Below are 11,583 nucleotides of genomic sequence, written 5' to 3' on the forward strand. Positions count from 1 at the left end.
ATAATAATGTGAATCTTTTTTAAAGTGACAAAATGAAAAGTATGACATATAAATTGAAATGAATGGAGTACTATAATTAAAGTGGTGCTTATAGTGGAGAATCTTTCGTGGGGAAAGAAAAAGACTTGGCGAAGTTCTACATCATGCAGCATGTTCATCCTTTCCTATTTTTTGGGTTGAATTTCTTGAAGTATATCTTAATTGTTATAGCGAAGGACGAATCGTATATAATTCTTCTAAGTTAAGAAGTTCAAGGACAGTTCATGATTATTTCCTGTTCTTAGGTACACACAAACAAAGGGGTGGGCGTTCGGTTCTTCGGTTCGGTTTTTTCGGTTTCGGTTTTTTGAAAGTGGATACCGAACACCGCACCGAATTAATTCGGTTCGGTTCGATTTTTTGAAGTTCGGTTTCGATTTTTCTAATTCGGTTTTCTACTTGTTGGAGACTGGGATACTTGATTGATTGGTCATAGCATACAAATACTATATACAATTGTTTCATGTTTTGAGATGTCACGAAACAGGAAAAATAAGTAGCAGATAGCAGCAGCCAAGGAAAAATAGCAACAGCCAAGTTCAGTAGCAGGAAAAATAGCAGCAGCCAATTTAATTCAACTAAGATTGGCTCAGTTCAGTAGCAGGACACCTTCAGTAACTAATCATGTAATGCAACAATGAAACTTTACTAAATCCAACTGATGGCTACACAAACATGGCATTTGGTCACCAAAAGAAAGAAGAAAAAGGAGATCAGAGCCTCAGCCTCCTACTTCAAATCACAACAATTTCACATAGCAAAATATAGTGTTGCCTTTCTGGGTGCTTATCAGTAGCAGCCAAATTGGCACAAAAATCAGTAGTAGCAGCCTGTGTCATTCACTCTTGAATTATATTTAAGTATCATACCACATGTCAAGCACCTTAATTTACGCGCTTCTTCATTGTTTTGAACTACCGCAAAATTACAAGAACAGATGTTATCTTCTTCTTTTCTTTACAATTCTAAAGATACCCACTGATAATTTAAGAAAATTTAACACCCATAATAAAGATTTAAACTTTACTGAATAGGAAAAGAATTTAAAACAAATCCAACCCAATACTCACAAATTCAGTGATTCTTTATCCAAAACTAGCTAGGGTTCGGTGAAAAAAGAAATTAAGGTTCAAACTTATGAAAAGGAAGAACAATCAATGAATCAAACAAAGAAATTATAAGGAGAAAATGAAATTACCTGAGGAGTCCCGCCTCCGTTGGACAGAGCAGTCAACAGTGACGAATGAGGACTGAGGAGTGATGAGTGACGAGTGACGAGTCGGACTGTTAGGTTAGGCGTGAGGAGGAGAGGAGATGAGAGGAGGAGGCGTTAGGGTTGAATCATGAATGGTTGATCTGTTGACTGTTGGAGACGAGTTGGACTTGGAATTGGATAGATAGCTGGTGTTAGGTTAGGCCTGGTAAATGGTAATACTAATTTGGGTCAGCATCCTTGGGCTTGGATAGTTCACAAAGTGGGCCTAAGAAAGACACAAAGTGGAGTGGGCTAGCAGCTAAGTGATCTGAAAGTGAAGGGAGTAAAAATTATTTATTAAATTTTCGGTTTAACCGAATACCGAAGAACTGGTGAACCGAAACCGAATACCGAACAGAACATCGAATTTTTTATTTAAAAAAACGGAAACCGAACCGAACCGAACCGAAAAACCGAACTAATTCGGTTCAGTCCGGTTTTTCGGTTTTCGGTGTTTATGCCCACCCCTACACAAACAAGCAGTACAGTTATTCTAAGTCATGTACAAATCAATTTTTTCGTTAAATTACTACAAATGTTGGGGGTTGGGCAGAGTTTAGTAGTACCAAATTATTTTTATAACCTATATATTTCATAGAAAGTGGAGGTAATTAGAAATAAAATGATAAGAGAAATAAAAGAAAAGAAGAAAAAATTCGGTGGGGTTACTGCCGTTGGTGATGAGCTATGCATGTAGTCATGTACCATAGTCTTCTTTGGTATTATTAAATTAAAAAGAAGTGAGCAGTAAAAAGATTCATAAAATTATAATGTGTACCGTGTACACACATAGCCACACATATGAGGTAGCTTTCATTTTCAATTTGTTACATCAAAAGGGATAAGATTCATCGCATCTTAGTTAGTTGGATGGAATTGCTAGTATTCAAAAACCAAAACAAAATATCTCTTCTTTTTTGTGATTGGACATCACAAAATGATATTAGTTGCAGAGATTTTGTTACACAATATAAGTGTAGGTTTCACTATCGCTATGTACTAGAATTGGGAAAAAAAGATTTTTATAGTAAGTTAACCTATCTTTTATGCTAATAAGGGAATATTAGTAGTGGGGTTGATTGACTATCCAAATTTTTACATTGTTGATGAAGGTTCAGCTCCCACCTTGTAATTTTCTCACTCATTTTCTCTTCTCTCCCTATATATAATTAAGAAGAATTCCAAAAGATGTTGCTTAATAGAATGGACCTAAAATAAGAATCAGTTGTAGTTTTTTTAACAAATACAAAAGAGTGGGACTCCATCACTATTATAACTTATACCATGGCCAATGATCCACTGGATCAAGTATTTTTCGAATGAATTTAAGATATATATACAATATACTATTAGTATAAATAATTTTCTATACTATCATAGTATTTAATTTGTTATAATATACTATTAATAAATATTTATTTTATAGACATATTTGTATTTGTTTTTCTGTACTGCATAATTATGTTTTACAACGTATAAATTGAAGGAAAGAATAAGGTTGTCCTTTTGTATTTTCTTTCTATTTTAGTTACTCTGTGTGAATGCTAAGCAGTTTAGAATAAACTCAAATCAATCAATCATAATCAGCATGTAATTCCATTCAGAAATCTCCTTTTTGGGGCATACTATGATACTCCATTAGTCAAAACACTACTTTATTCCACATGTGTGCTATTTCTGAAATACACCCGTTCTTGTTTTATTTGAGGCCTTAACAACCATCTCCTATTTTTTTTAAAATATTTCTTTATAATAAAGGGCAAAAGTCCCATCAGAGTTAGTGGTGGCTATATGGCCTAGAGTATATATATTGATCATTTATTCAAAGAAGAGAACATATATGAGTTAGTATATGTATTTTGTTAACTTAGCAAAAGCTAATTTTAACCCTGGACTTGCTCACCAGATGTAAGGCCGAAGGGAATGGAGGCTTTTCAAGTTTTATTTATTGTGGATATGTAAAAGGAGAAACGAAGTCAGAGCATTCAGAAAGAATATAATTGATGCACACACATTTTTTGTTGTTGTTGTCGTTGCATATATAAGCGTAGTTCGAGCTGAAAACAATTGATTGAGTTAAACCCACGAACCCATTCTAGGTCTAACTTTCCGCCAAAGGAATTGATAAAAATAGCAATAAAGGCTTTCTCAATTCGTGGTGTTCTCAATGTTTGGTGAAGAAATACCAAGAAAGGCTTTTAACCCACTTTTTGTCATATGAAAGATATAGAAGTTACAAAGATTAGCCCAAAATTTGATGGAAACGGGTACATAACTTTATTTCTTTTACTTCAACTACACATTACAGACTTTCATCAGCATTAAACAAAAGTACTAGGTTACTATACTTTCTTAACAAACATAAACATCATAAGTGAAGGTATAATTGAGGTGGTGCATCATGGAAAGGGAGATAACATTTGGTTTTCAAACTTTATCCTGGAACCACACTGGAAAGTAATATTGCAAGATGGATCAATCATGACTGTATACTGGTGGACAGGCCTAGACAGGAACAGAGGCAAACGAACCAGAAGATCACAGACACATTCGCTGTCGACTTGTTTCATCCACCTGCAACAGTCCTCTTCTACAGGAGTTTCCTTATGCACGTGGTGATGTCCGTGCCTACGTCTGTGTCTTCTTTCTGGAGGACTGGGAGGAGGAGGAGGCGGGAGTGATGGCGGAGGAGGGGATGGTGGAGATGGTGGAGGCACCCCAACAAATGGGAGCAACGAGCACGCATGATTCACTAATGCAAATTGAGAGGGACAAAGAGGACGAGTAGGTTGGTTAGTCACCCATTGGCTTCTTGATCCACTCGGGAAAAGCACTAGGAATACCAGAATCAATACTATCTTCGCAATGTTATGTATGTCCATAACGTTCTGCTACTGACACTTGAAGAAAACAGTACTTTCAAGGTCTTTGTGTTATGTCCTCACCAACAAGCTAGCAAGTATTTACCTGCCAACAATCGATCTTTCAGTTTCACTTATATAGACTAAAACTGCAGTCACAAGTTTTTCATGTTATTCAAGTTAGGTACTGATTTTCAGGTTTCACCAGCCAAAAATATTGAAAGACAGATATGGGTGAATTTGGTGTGTACCTGTAGTAGAGCATATTAGGTCCATGGTTGAGAAAGCCTCATCCTTTTTGTGTGAAGGGTGCTTCTGTTTCTCAAGTAATGTTTACATCAGAAATACAAAAAATGAGACAACCGAAACCTTCCTAACTGATAAAAACATAAATAAATAAACAGAAGTATTAAAATCCAAGCTTTTACAATTTAAGTATTCGACTCATTTTTTATCACATTGCATTAGACTTCATCCTTTAGTTATGTATTTCCAATACTCCTTTTGAGGAAGGGAACAGAGTCATGCCAGAATGAGAAATGCCATTGGGATTTCACCACGACTGATGTTTCTGATTTTTCTGCTTATTATTCCGAAGTTATTTGGCAGCCTGTTATCTAGAGACTATTTTGACTATGTACATTATGTTATCGACTAGATATACGATCAGATATTGTTCCAAAATCAAAGATCTCTGAACATTACCAGTTGAAATAAAGACAAACAAAACTATAAGATTTTATCATTCACAAAGAGAAGGGCCTGGGTTTTATTTCTAAGAGTGCTCAAATAAAATTACATTGGGAGATCAAGGAAGAGGGAAGGATGATAGCAACAATTAAATTCGCACTTCTTGTGTGGGAGACTCCCAACGATTCCACTAGAAGACTGTAAGCCTTGGTGATTTAAAAAAAAAAAAGGGTTGAATAAACAAAAATGACTATTTCCAGCCCTCAACAATATATTTATGAAGTTATATTACAAATTGGAACTCTTCTAACAATTTGAGATCATAAAATATTACTACTTCCGAGAAACTTGGAAGCAAATATATGAGATAGTTTCTGGCAGCTATGATGATGCCAGGAAATCCAAAGAGTGCATATTATCTTCACAAAGGAAAAATTTAGAAGGGGATCTCAATAACTACAACAAACAACAACGCCAACTACGCCTCGATCCTAAGTAGAGGGAGATCTGAATATTAACCAAACTAGATAACACTAGTGTTAAAAATTTGTACAAACTAGACCATTTTCCCGTCCCTTACCTTTTCTTTTTTGCATAAGGAAATGTGATCAGAATTTCAGGCAAGGAAGATGATTATATACTAATAATGCTTAACTCCATCGTACCAGACTTATTCTACAAGGAAATTAGCATCTGTAGCCTATTCCCAGTCTCCAGGATGCTTACAACAACAACAACATACCCAGTGAAATCCCACAATGTGGGGTCTGGGGAGGGTAAAGTGTACGCAGACCTTACCCCTATCTCAGAAGATAGGGAGGCTGTTTCCGGAAGACCCTCGGCTCAAGAGAGAACACGACGAGAAAAGGTTAGATAAGCACAAGCATTTCAAAGCAAAATGAAAATGAAACTAAAGAAAGCGAAAAAGTCATGATAGAGCAGTCTGAGACCAGGATGCTTATGCTAAAAATTTACATCACACTCAAACATCCCCTGAAGTTATCATTAGGTCCATAATTTCCCTCCATGCACCTTGCTCCACAAAACATAACTATTGACCATTCATCGGATGGTCCAATTTTTTCTATCTGTTCAATCACCAATTGGCTAGATACTTAGCAGCATATGCTCTCGTCTTACCCAATGGATCAGTCCGCAAGCGCAACTATTATTTAGAGGAACTGCAACTGTGCTAATTAGGTATGATCAATGATTCTATTGCCTCAGATTAGCTCTATTACCTGGATTCTGGCGTTGTGCCAATGTATACAAGGATCATGCCTCGTCTACAAGGCATATTAAAGTTGCAGGTCAGCAACAGAATACCATAATCCATTTTGCACACTCGAATTTCTGGTGAATTCTTCATCCTTGATGCTCAATTCTTCCTTCCAGTGCAGCCATCTACATTGAATTGAAGATGCCTTCAAGAGGAAATTGCATTCAATCAGTTTTTTCCATATAGTGTTGGAACTTCTAACTTGTTGCATTAAGACCAAATCAAATCTCTGGCTACACATCAGATCTTGCCTCCTTTCCACTGGAATTCTTCCTGTTGGTGACCCAAATACACCAAAATGACTGCAGCGAATTTGGCATCCCAAGGGAAGAACCCTCAGTCCAGAGTATGGGAGTGTGGGGAAAGAGAGAGATGCATGCCAAAGAAGGTTTATCATTTAAGAGTCCAGTCACGGTTGGTCTCAAAGCAAGTTGAATAGATTGACAGGTCGGACTCCTTTCAAGGAAAAACAGGGGAGGACATTGTCAGGTTGAGTTTATATTCTCATATGAACAATTGGTTTTTAAACTAAGAATGTCCATACAAATTTTTTGATGAAGAAGAATGTCCATACAAATTTATGAAGCTGGATTTATCAGTAATAACTTCTTGTCCCAAAAAGTTGAAAAGATGCAGTTGCTTTGCAATGTGTTTTACTAATTTCAACTGACAATGAGCAATGCCACATTTCCCAGAACTTTCTGCTATGCTACTCGGCAATCACCATTATAGCGTGGGTGAAACCCAGTGATGAACCCTTGCTCCGAGGCAAGCATAAGTTTGCAGAAAAAAGAGTGACTTGATACATGCAACTATTCTATGCAAGGCATCTTTTGGCTTGTTCTATCAAAAGAAAAATCCTCTCTGAAATGTAGCATCTTCAAAATGAAAAATCTGGCACTGAACCCAAGATATTATTGCTCGGCATCTTCCTTCTCTCCCAGTAGCTCCTCTTCACATTTGTGATCGTCTAGTCCAGCATTGCTAACTGCCATCATTTTCATGTCCTGCTGAACCAGATCTCTCTGCAACTTCAATTGCTCAGCTCTCTGTCTATGGCCCTCATCAAGTAACTCAATAAATTTGTCTTTAATCTCAAGAAGTGGGTCTCGATCTATCAACTCACCATCCTTGTATGCTTCTCTAAGCATTGCAGTTTTAATCCCACCCTTCAACGACACATAAAACAACCCCGAATGCCTAGTAAATACATTCGAGAACGCATTTGAAAACCTATATTCATCACTGAACTTCCCTAAAATGGGGATGGCAACCCGCTTATAAATAGAAAGCGATAACAACTCATGAAAAACCCCAACATTCCTCTTCTCCATCTCTCGCGAAGATTGATCCAAATGCGATACATCATCGTATGGCGATATATAAGGAAGCTCCATCCAATCTCGAATCCACTCTCTCACTTCCTTCCTAATAAAAAAACCCGGTGGAAGTTTCCAATTAAACGCTGGCCTAGTTCTAATCCCCGTTAACGTCGATTCTTCCTCAGCTCTTAGCTCAATAACAGACTTCGCAAACTCGGGGTTCCACGTAACCAATAGCAAAAACGATTTTCCCTCCCCAGGTTCACCAATTAACTTAAAATACTCCGAATATTTTGGCACCAAATTTACCAAAACATCATTTGGGAACCCAAATTCCCTCTTCACCTGTAACAATTTATCTGCACTTACAACTTTATCCTTAGACATCATTAAGAGTTTACATAATTTAGCCACCAGTAAAGATTCATTTTCAACATAAATCCTACTCTCCTCATCCAAGAATTGCCTTAATCTTTCACTAGGCCGAACAAACATAACCGGGTCAGCTTTGGGTCTGACCCGACCCAAATAAACATCGAATAAACCCGGGTTAAAATCAAGAAAAGTCTTGATTTTTACAGTTAATCTCAATCTTTGACGGCGTTTTTCTAAATAGTGAAGTGGGATTACCTGACCCGGTTCGTTTAACACTTCTTTAACAACTCTAGCACAAAGTTTCCATTTTTTGTCGTTTTCAATTGCTTGGTCTAATTTTGGGTCTTTACGCCATGCTACTTTGAGGCTTGAAATTGATGCTTTGAATTGCATGGAAACACCCCCAAATTCATTGGGTTTATGGTTTGTTGTTCTGAGTGAATGTATAAGGTGGTTCTTGAAGTGCATACTTGGGTTTAGGGTTTTTGGTACAATTGAAGAATAGGAATGTGTGGAGGAATTATGGATTCTAGGGTTTAGGGTTTATCATTTGTGTTATGCATAAAAACTGTCCCAAAACAGGTGTCAATCTTGGGAATTAACCCTCTGTTTTGAATGGTTGTTTCCCATGGGTCATTAATGTATGGTACAGTATGGTGTTGTATTGTATAGTACGGTATCAATGAACATAATTTTTGGATAGACTGTATCATTTATCGTGATTTAATAACATTTGTATTGTTTGGTTTGACTGTATGATACTGTATAATAACTTGTAAATTTATTAAAATACCCTTAACTCTTAATTAGAAATTAATTTATATATATTAATAAAACAAAATAGGAACTTTAAAAAATAAGTAGGTAGTGGGTGGGGGTGGTGTGAGTTGGGTGGTTGTGGGATGAGGGTGGAGGTAGTGGGTGGTAGGGTGGGGGTGAGTGGTTGTGGGGTTAGGTGGTGGTGAGGGGTAGTGGGCGAGAGTGGTAGAGGGGTGGGGGTGAGTTGTTGTGGGGTGGGGTTGCGCGGTGGTGAGGGGTAGTGGGTGGTGGGGATAGGTGGCAGAGGAGTGGGGTAGTTGGGCGTGGGGTGAGGGTGAGTGGTAGGGTAGGGGTGGGTAGGGTGGATGGTGGAGGGTGGGGTAGGGGTGGGTGGGGTGAGTGTGAGTGGTAGAAGGGGTGGAGTGGGATGGATGGTGGAGGGTGGGGTATAATAGGGAAATAAAATACGTACACGGAAAAATCATCAAATTCGTGGTTACAAAAATTGGAACTTTTCATGGTTATATAGCTATGGGATGAACTATAGGTTTACAACACCATATTACATAATTTAAAGAACAATAGAAACAAATATGGTTTCATACAAAACCATACATTAATGAATCACGGGAAACCACCATCCAAACTGGGGGTAAGGCAAAACCGGCAAGTGTTTTCATTCATGCACTTAGCAAAAGAAACAGTCATCTTTAATAGTATTGCTCAATTCTAAAAGAAAATATTTAATAAATTGGAATAGTTTATAAGCTCCACATTATAGATTTCTTGGCTGGATTTTTACTAAAATGACACTGATTTTGAGCCGGAGAGAATACAAGATTGTCATCCAAAGAAATTAGTGAACATTTAAAAGGGTGAAAAAAAGATGTTTACCTATAGATACAAAATTAGAAGTAAATTACCTAGAGCCTATTTGGATGGGCTTAAAATAAGCAGCTTATAAGCTGAAAATAGCTTATAAGCCAAAAAAAAAAAAGTTGGGGTAGGCTAACTTATTTTTTTGGGCTTATAAGCTGTTTTCAGCTAGGCAATTGGCGCGAATGCCCCTCTTTTGGGCTGATCTTTAGATTTTGCCCCTCAAAATGGTGGTCTTTAATCATTGCCCTTCCGAGCAAAAGCAACATAATAAAAAGACATTACTACCCCTAACCGTTACATATAAAAACAAATATCGTTATTCTCAAATCCTTCCCTTCTTTCATATCGTTAACCTAGCCCAACTTCGTTCCTAATTTTTCACATTATTCAAATCATTGTTTCAAGCCAGATTTCTCAATTGATTTTGCTGCTACAACATCAGTAAAAGGTACAAATCTTAATTCAACTCAATTTAACGATTTTATTGAGTTTAGATTGTTAATATTTGAAAAAAAATCATCTTCTACGACCTGATTATTAAGAAACAGATGACATACAGCTCAGATTGAACATTGCGCATGATAAAATTAATCAGCAAAATAGAATTGATTGGATTTATTGCTTTGTTCTGATTTTAATTACTTTATACCTTAATTAAATTAGTACACAATGCTTATTTACTTGAAATTGTAATTATAGTAAATTCAATTTAAATCAGGCAATGCTTATCGATATAAACTTGAATTAAGGCAAACTGTGTACAAATTTAGAACAAGTATGCCGGAGGAGGCAAAATTTCAATTTACAAAAGAGTAGAGTATGCCGTTACCGGCAATGTTCTGAACCAATTTCATAACAAGTATGTCGGAGAAGGCAAAAATTCTGATTTATATAGAAGTATAAATTAGTCCAGTTGTGTCAATCCTCTAATTGGAATAACTGTTGTAGGCATTTGCTTTAAATTGGATGAAGGTAGAGGAGGTTTTCATTTTTTTTATTTTTTTAACCAAAAACAGTTACTGCATTATCATCAGCAAAACAAAAAGTGCTTATGCCGGAGGAGGCAAAAGTTCAATTTATAAAAGAGTAGAGTATGCCGTTACCGGCAATGTTCTGAACCAATTTCATAACAAGTATGCCGGAGAAGGAAAAAGTTCTGGTTTATATAGAAGTATAAATTAGTCCAGTTGCGTCAATCCTCTAATTGGAATAACTGTTGCAGGCATTTGATTTAAATTGGATGAAGGTAGAGGAGGTTTTCATTTATTTTTTTTAACCAAAAACAGTTACTGCATTATGTTAAGCAAAACAAAAAGTACTTATGCCGGAGGAGGCAAAAGTACAATTTACAAAGTAGTAGAGTATGTCGTTACAGGCAAAGTTCTGAACAAGTATGCCGGAGAAGGCAATACTTCTGTTTAGAAGCCATTAAAGTAAAATTCTACAAACCTAAAGAAACTTACACTTCATTAACATACATTTAAATATATATATGTCCACAAAACATAAAATCCTAACTTCATAAGTACCAAACTACCATCATCAGTTCTAATTTCATGTGTACCCATTCCAAATTGCCCCACGTCAATTTGGCCAGTGTGCTAGAATAACCTCTGCCTTACAAATCGTAATTCTCTTCGCAGATCATCATTTTCTCTACTTAGAGCACCGTAAAGAGCCCTCAGAAAATCTATGTCTCTTTTGATATCAACAATTAAATGAGTAATTTGCAAATTTGCAATACTATGATGGATTTGGTTATGAAGATGGGCATGTTCATGTGCTTGCCCGTGGCCACCATTAACATGTACAATATGTTGATTTTGGTTCATTTTGTATGTGATTATATCTGGTTTTCAGAAGTAAAGTGTTTTTTTTTCCTTCTTCCAAAAGTTGTGTTGGTTTATATAGAAGTATAAATTAGTCCATTTTAAATTGGAATAACTGTTGCATGGATTTGATTTAAATTGGATAAAGACATGAGGTTTTTCAGTTTCATGAAAATAACTGTTGCAATTTCATTGGAATAACTGTTGCAGAAACAGTTACTCCGTTTTTTAAGAATGCTGGTAGCGGCAGAACTTCTGTTTACAAAATGGTAGAGTATGCCGTTTCAGGCATACT

The 11,583-nt window shown here is 36.5% G+C and overlaps 1 protein-coding gene across 1 annotated transcript; it reads right to left on the minus strand.

Moving 5' to 3' along the window:
- Positions 1 to 4,178: 4,178 nt before the first annotated feature.
- On the minus strand, positions 4,179 to 8,451 carry LOC132611041 (protein WHAT'S THIS FACTOR 1 homolog, chloroplastic). The gene is made up of 3 exons (XM_060325456.1): positions 6,087 to 8,451; positions 4,407 to 4,470; positions 4,179 to 4,261 (listed from the first exon to the last, which is right to left on the minus strand). Exon 1 carries the CDS (start codon positions 8,287 to 8,289, stop codon positions 7,039 to 7,041), a length of 1,251 nt encoding a protein of 416 aa, XP_060181439.1. The 5' UTR covers positions 8,290 to 8,451; the 3' UTR covers positions 4,179 to 4,261; positions 4,407 to 4,470; positions 6,087 to 7,038.
- Between the last annotated feature and the right edge of the window lie 3,132 nt (positions 8,452 to 11,583).

Source organism: Lycium barbarum, chromosome 9 (genome assembly GCF_019175385.1).
Source record: "Lycium barbarum isolate Lr01 chromosome 9, ASM1917538v2, whole genome shotgun sequence".
NCBI lineage: Eukaryota > Viridiplantae > Streptophyta > Magnoliopsida > Solanales > Solanaceae > Lycium > Lycium barbarum.

Excerpts from the sequence above, each read along its gene's own strand:
- LOC132611041 (XM_060325456.1), bottom strand. The coding sequence starts at position 8,289 with ATGCACTTCAAGAACCACCTTATACATTCACTCAGAACAACAAACCAT.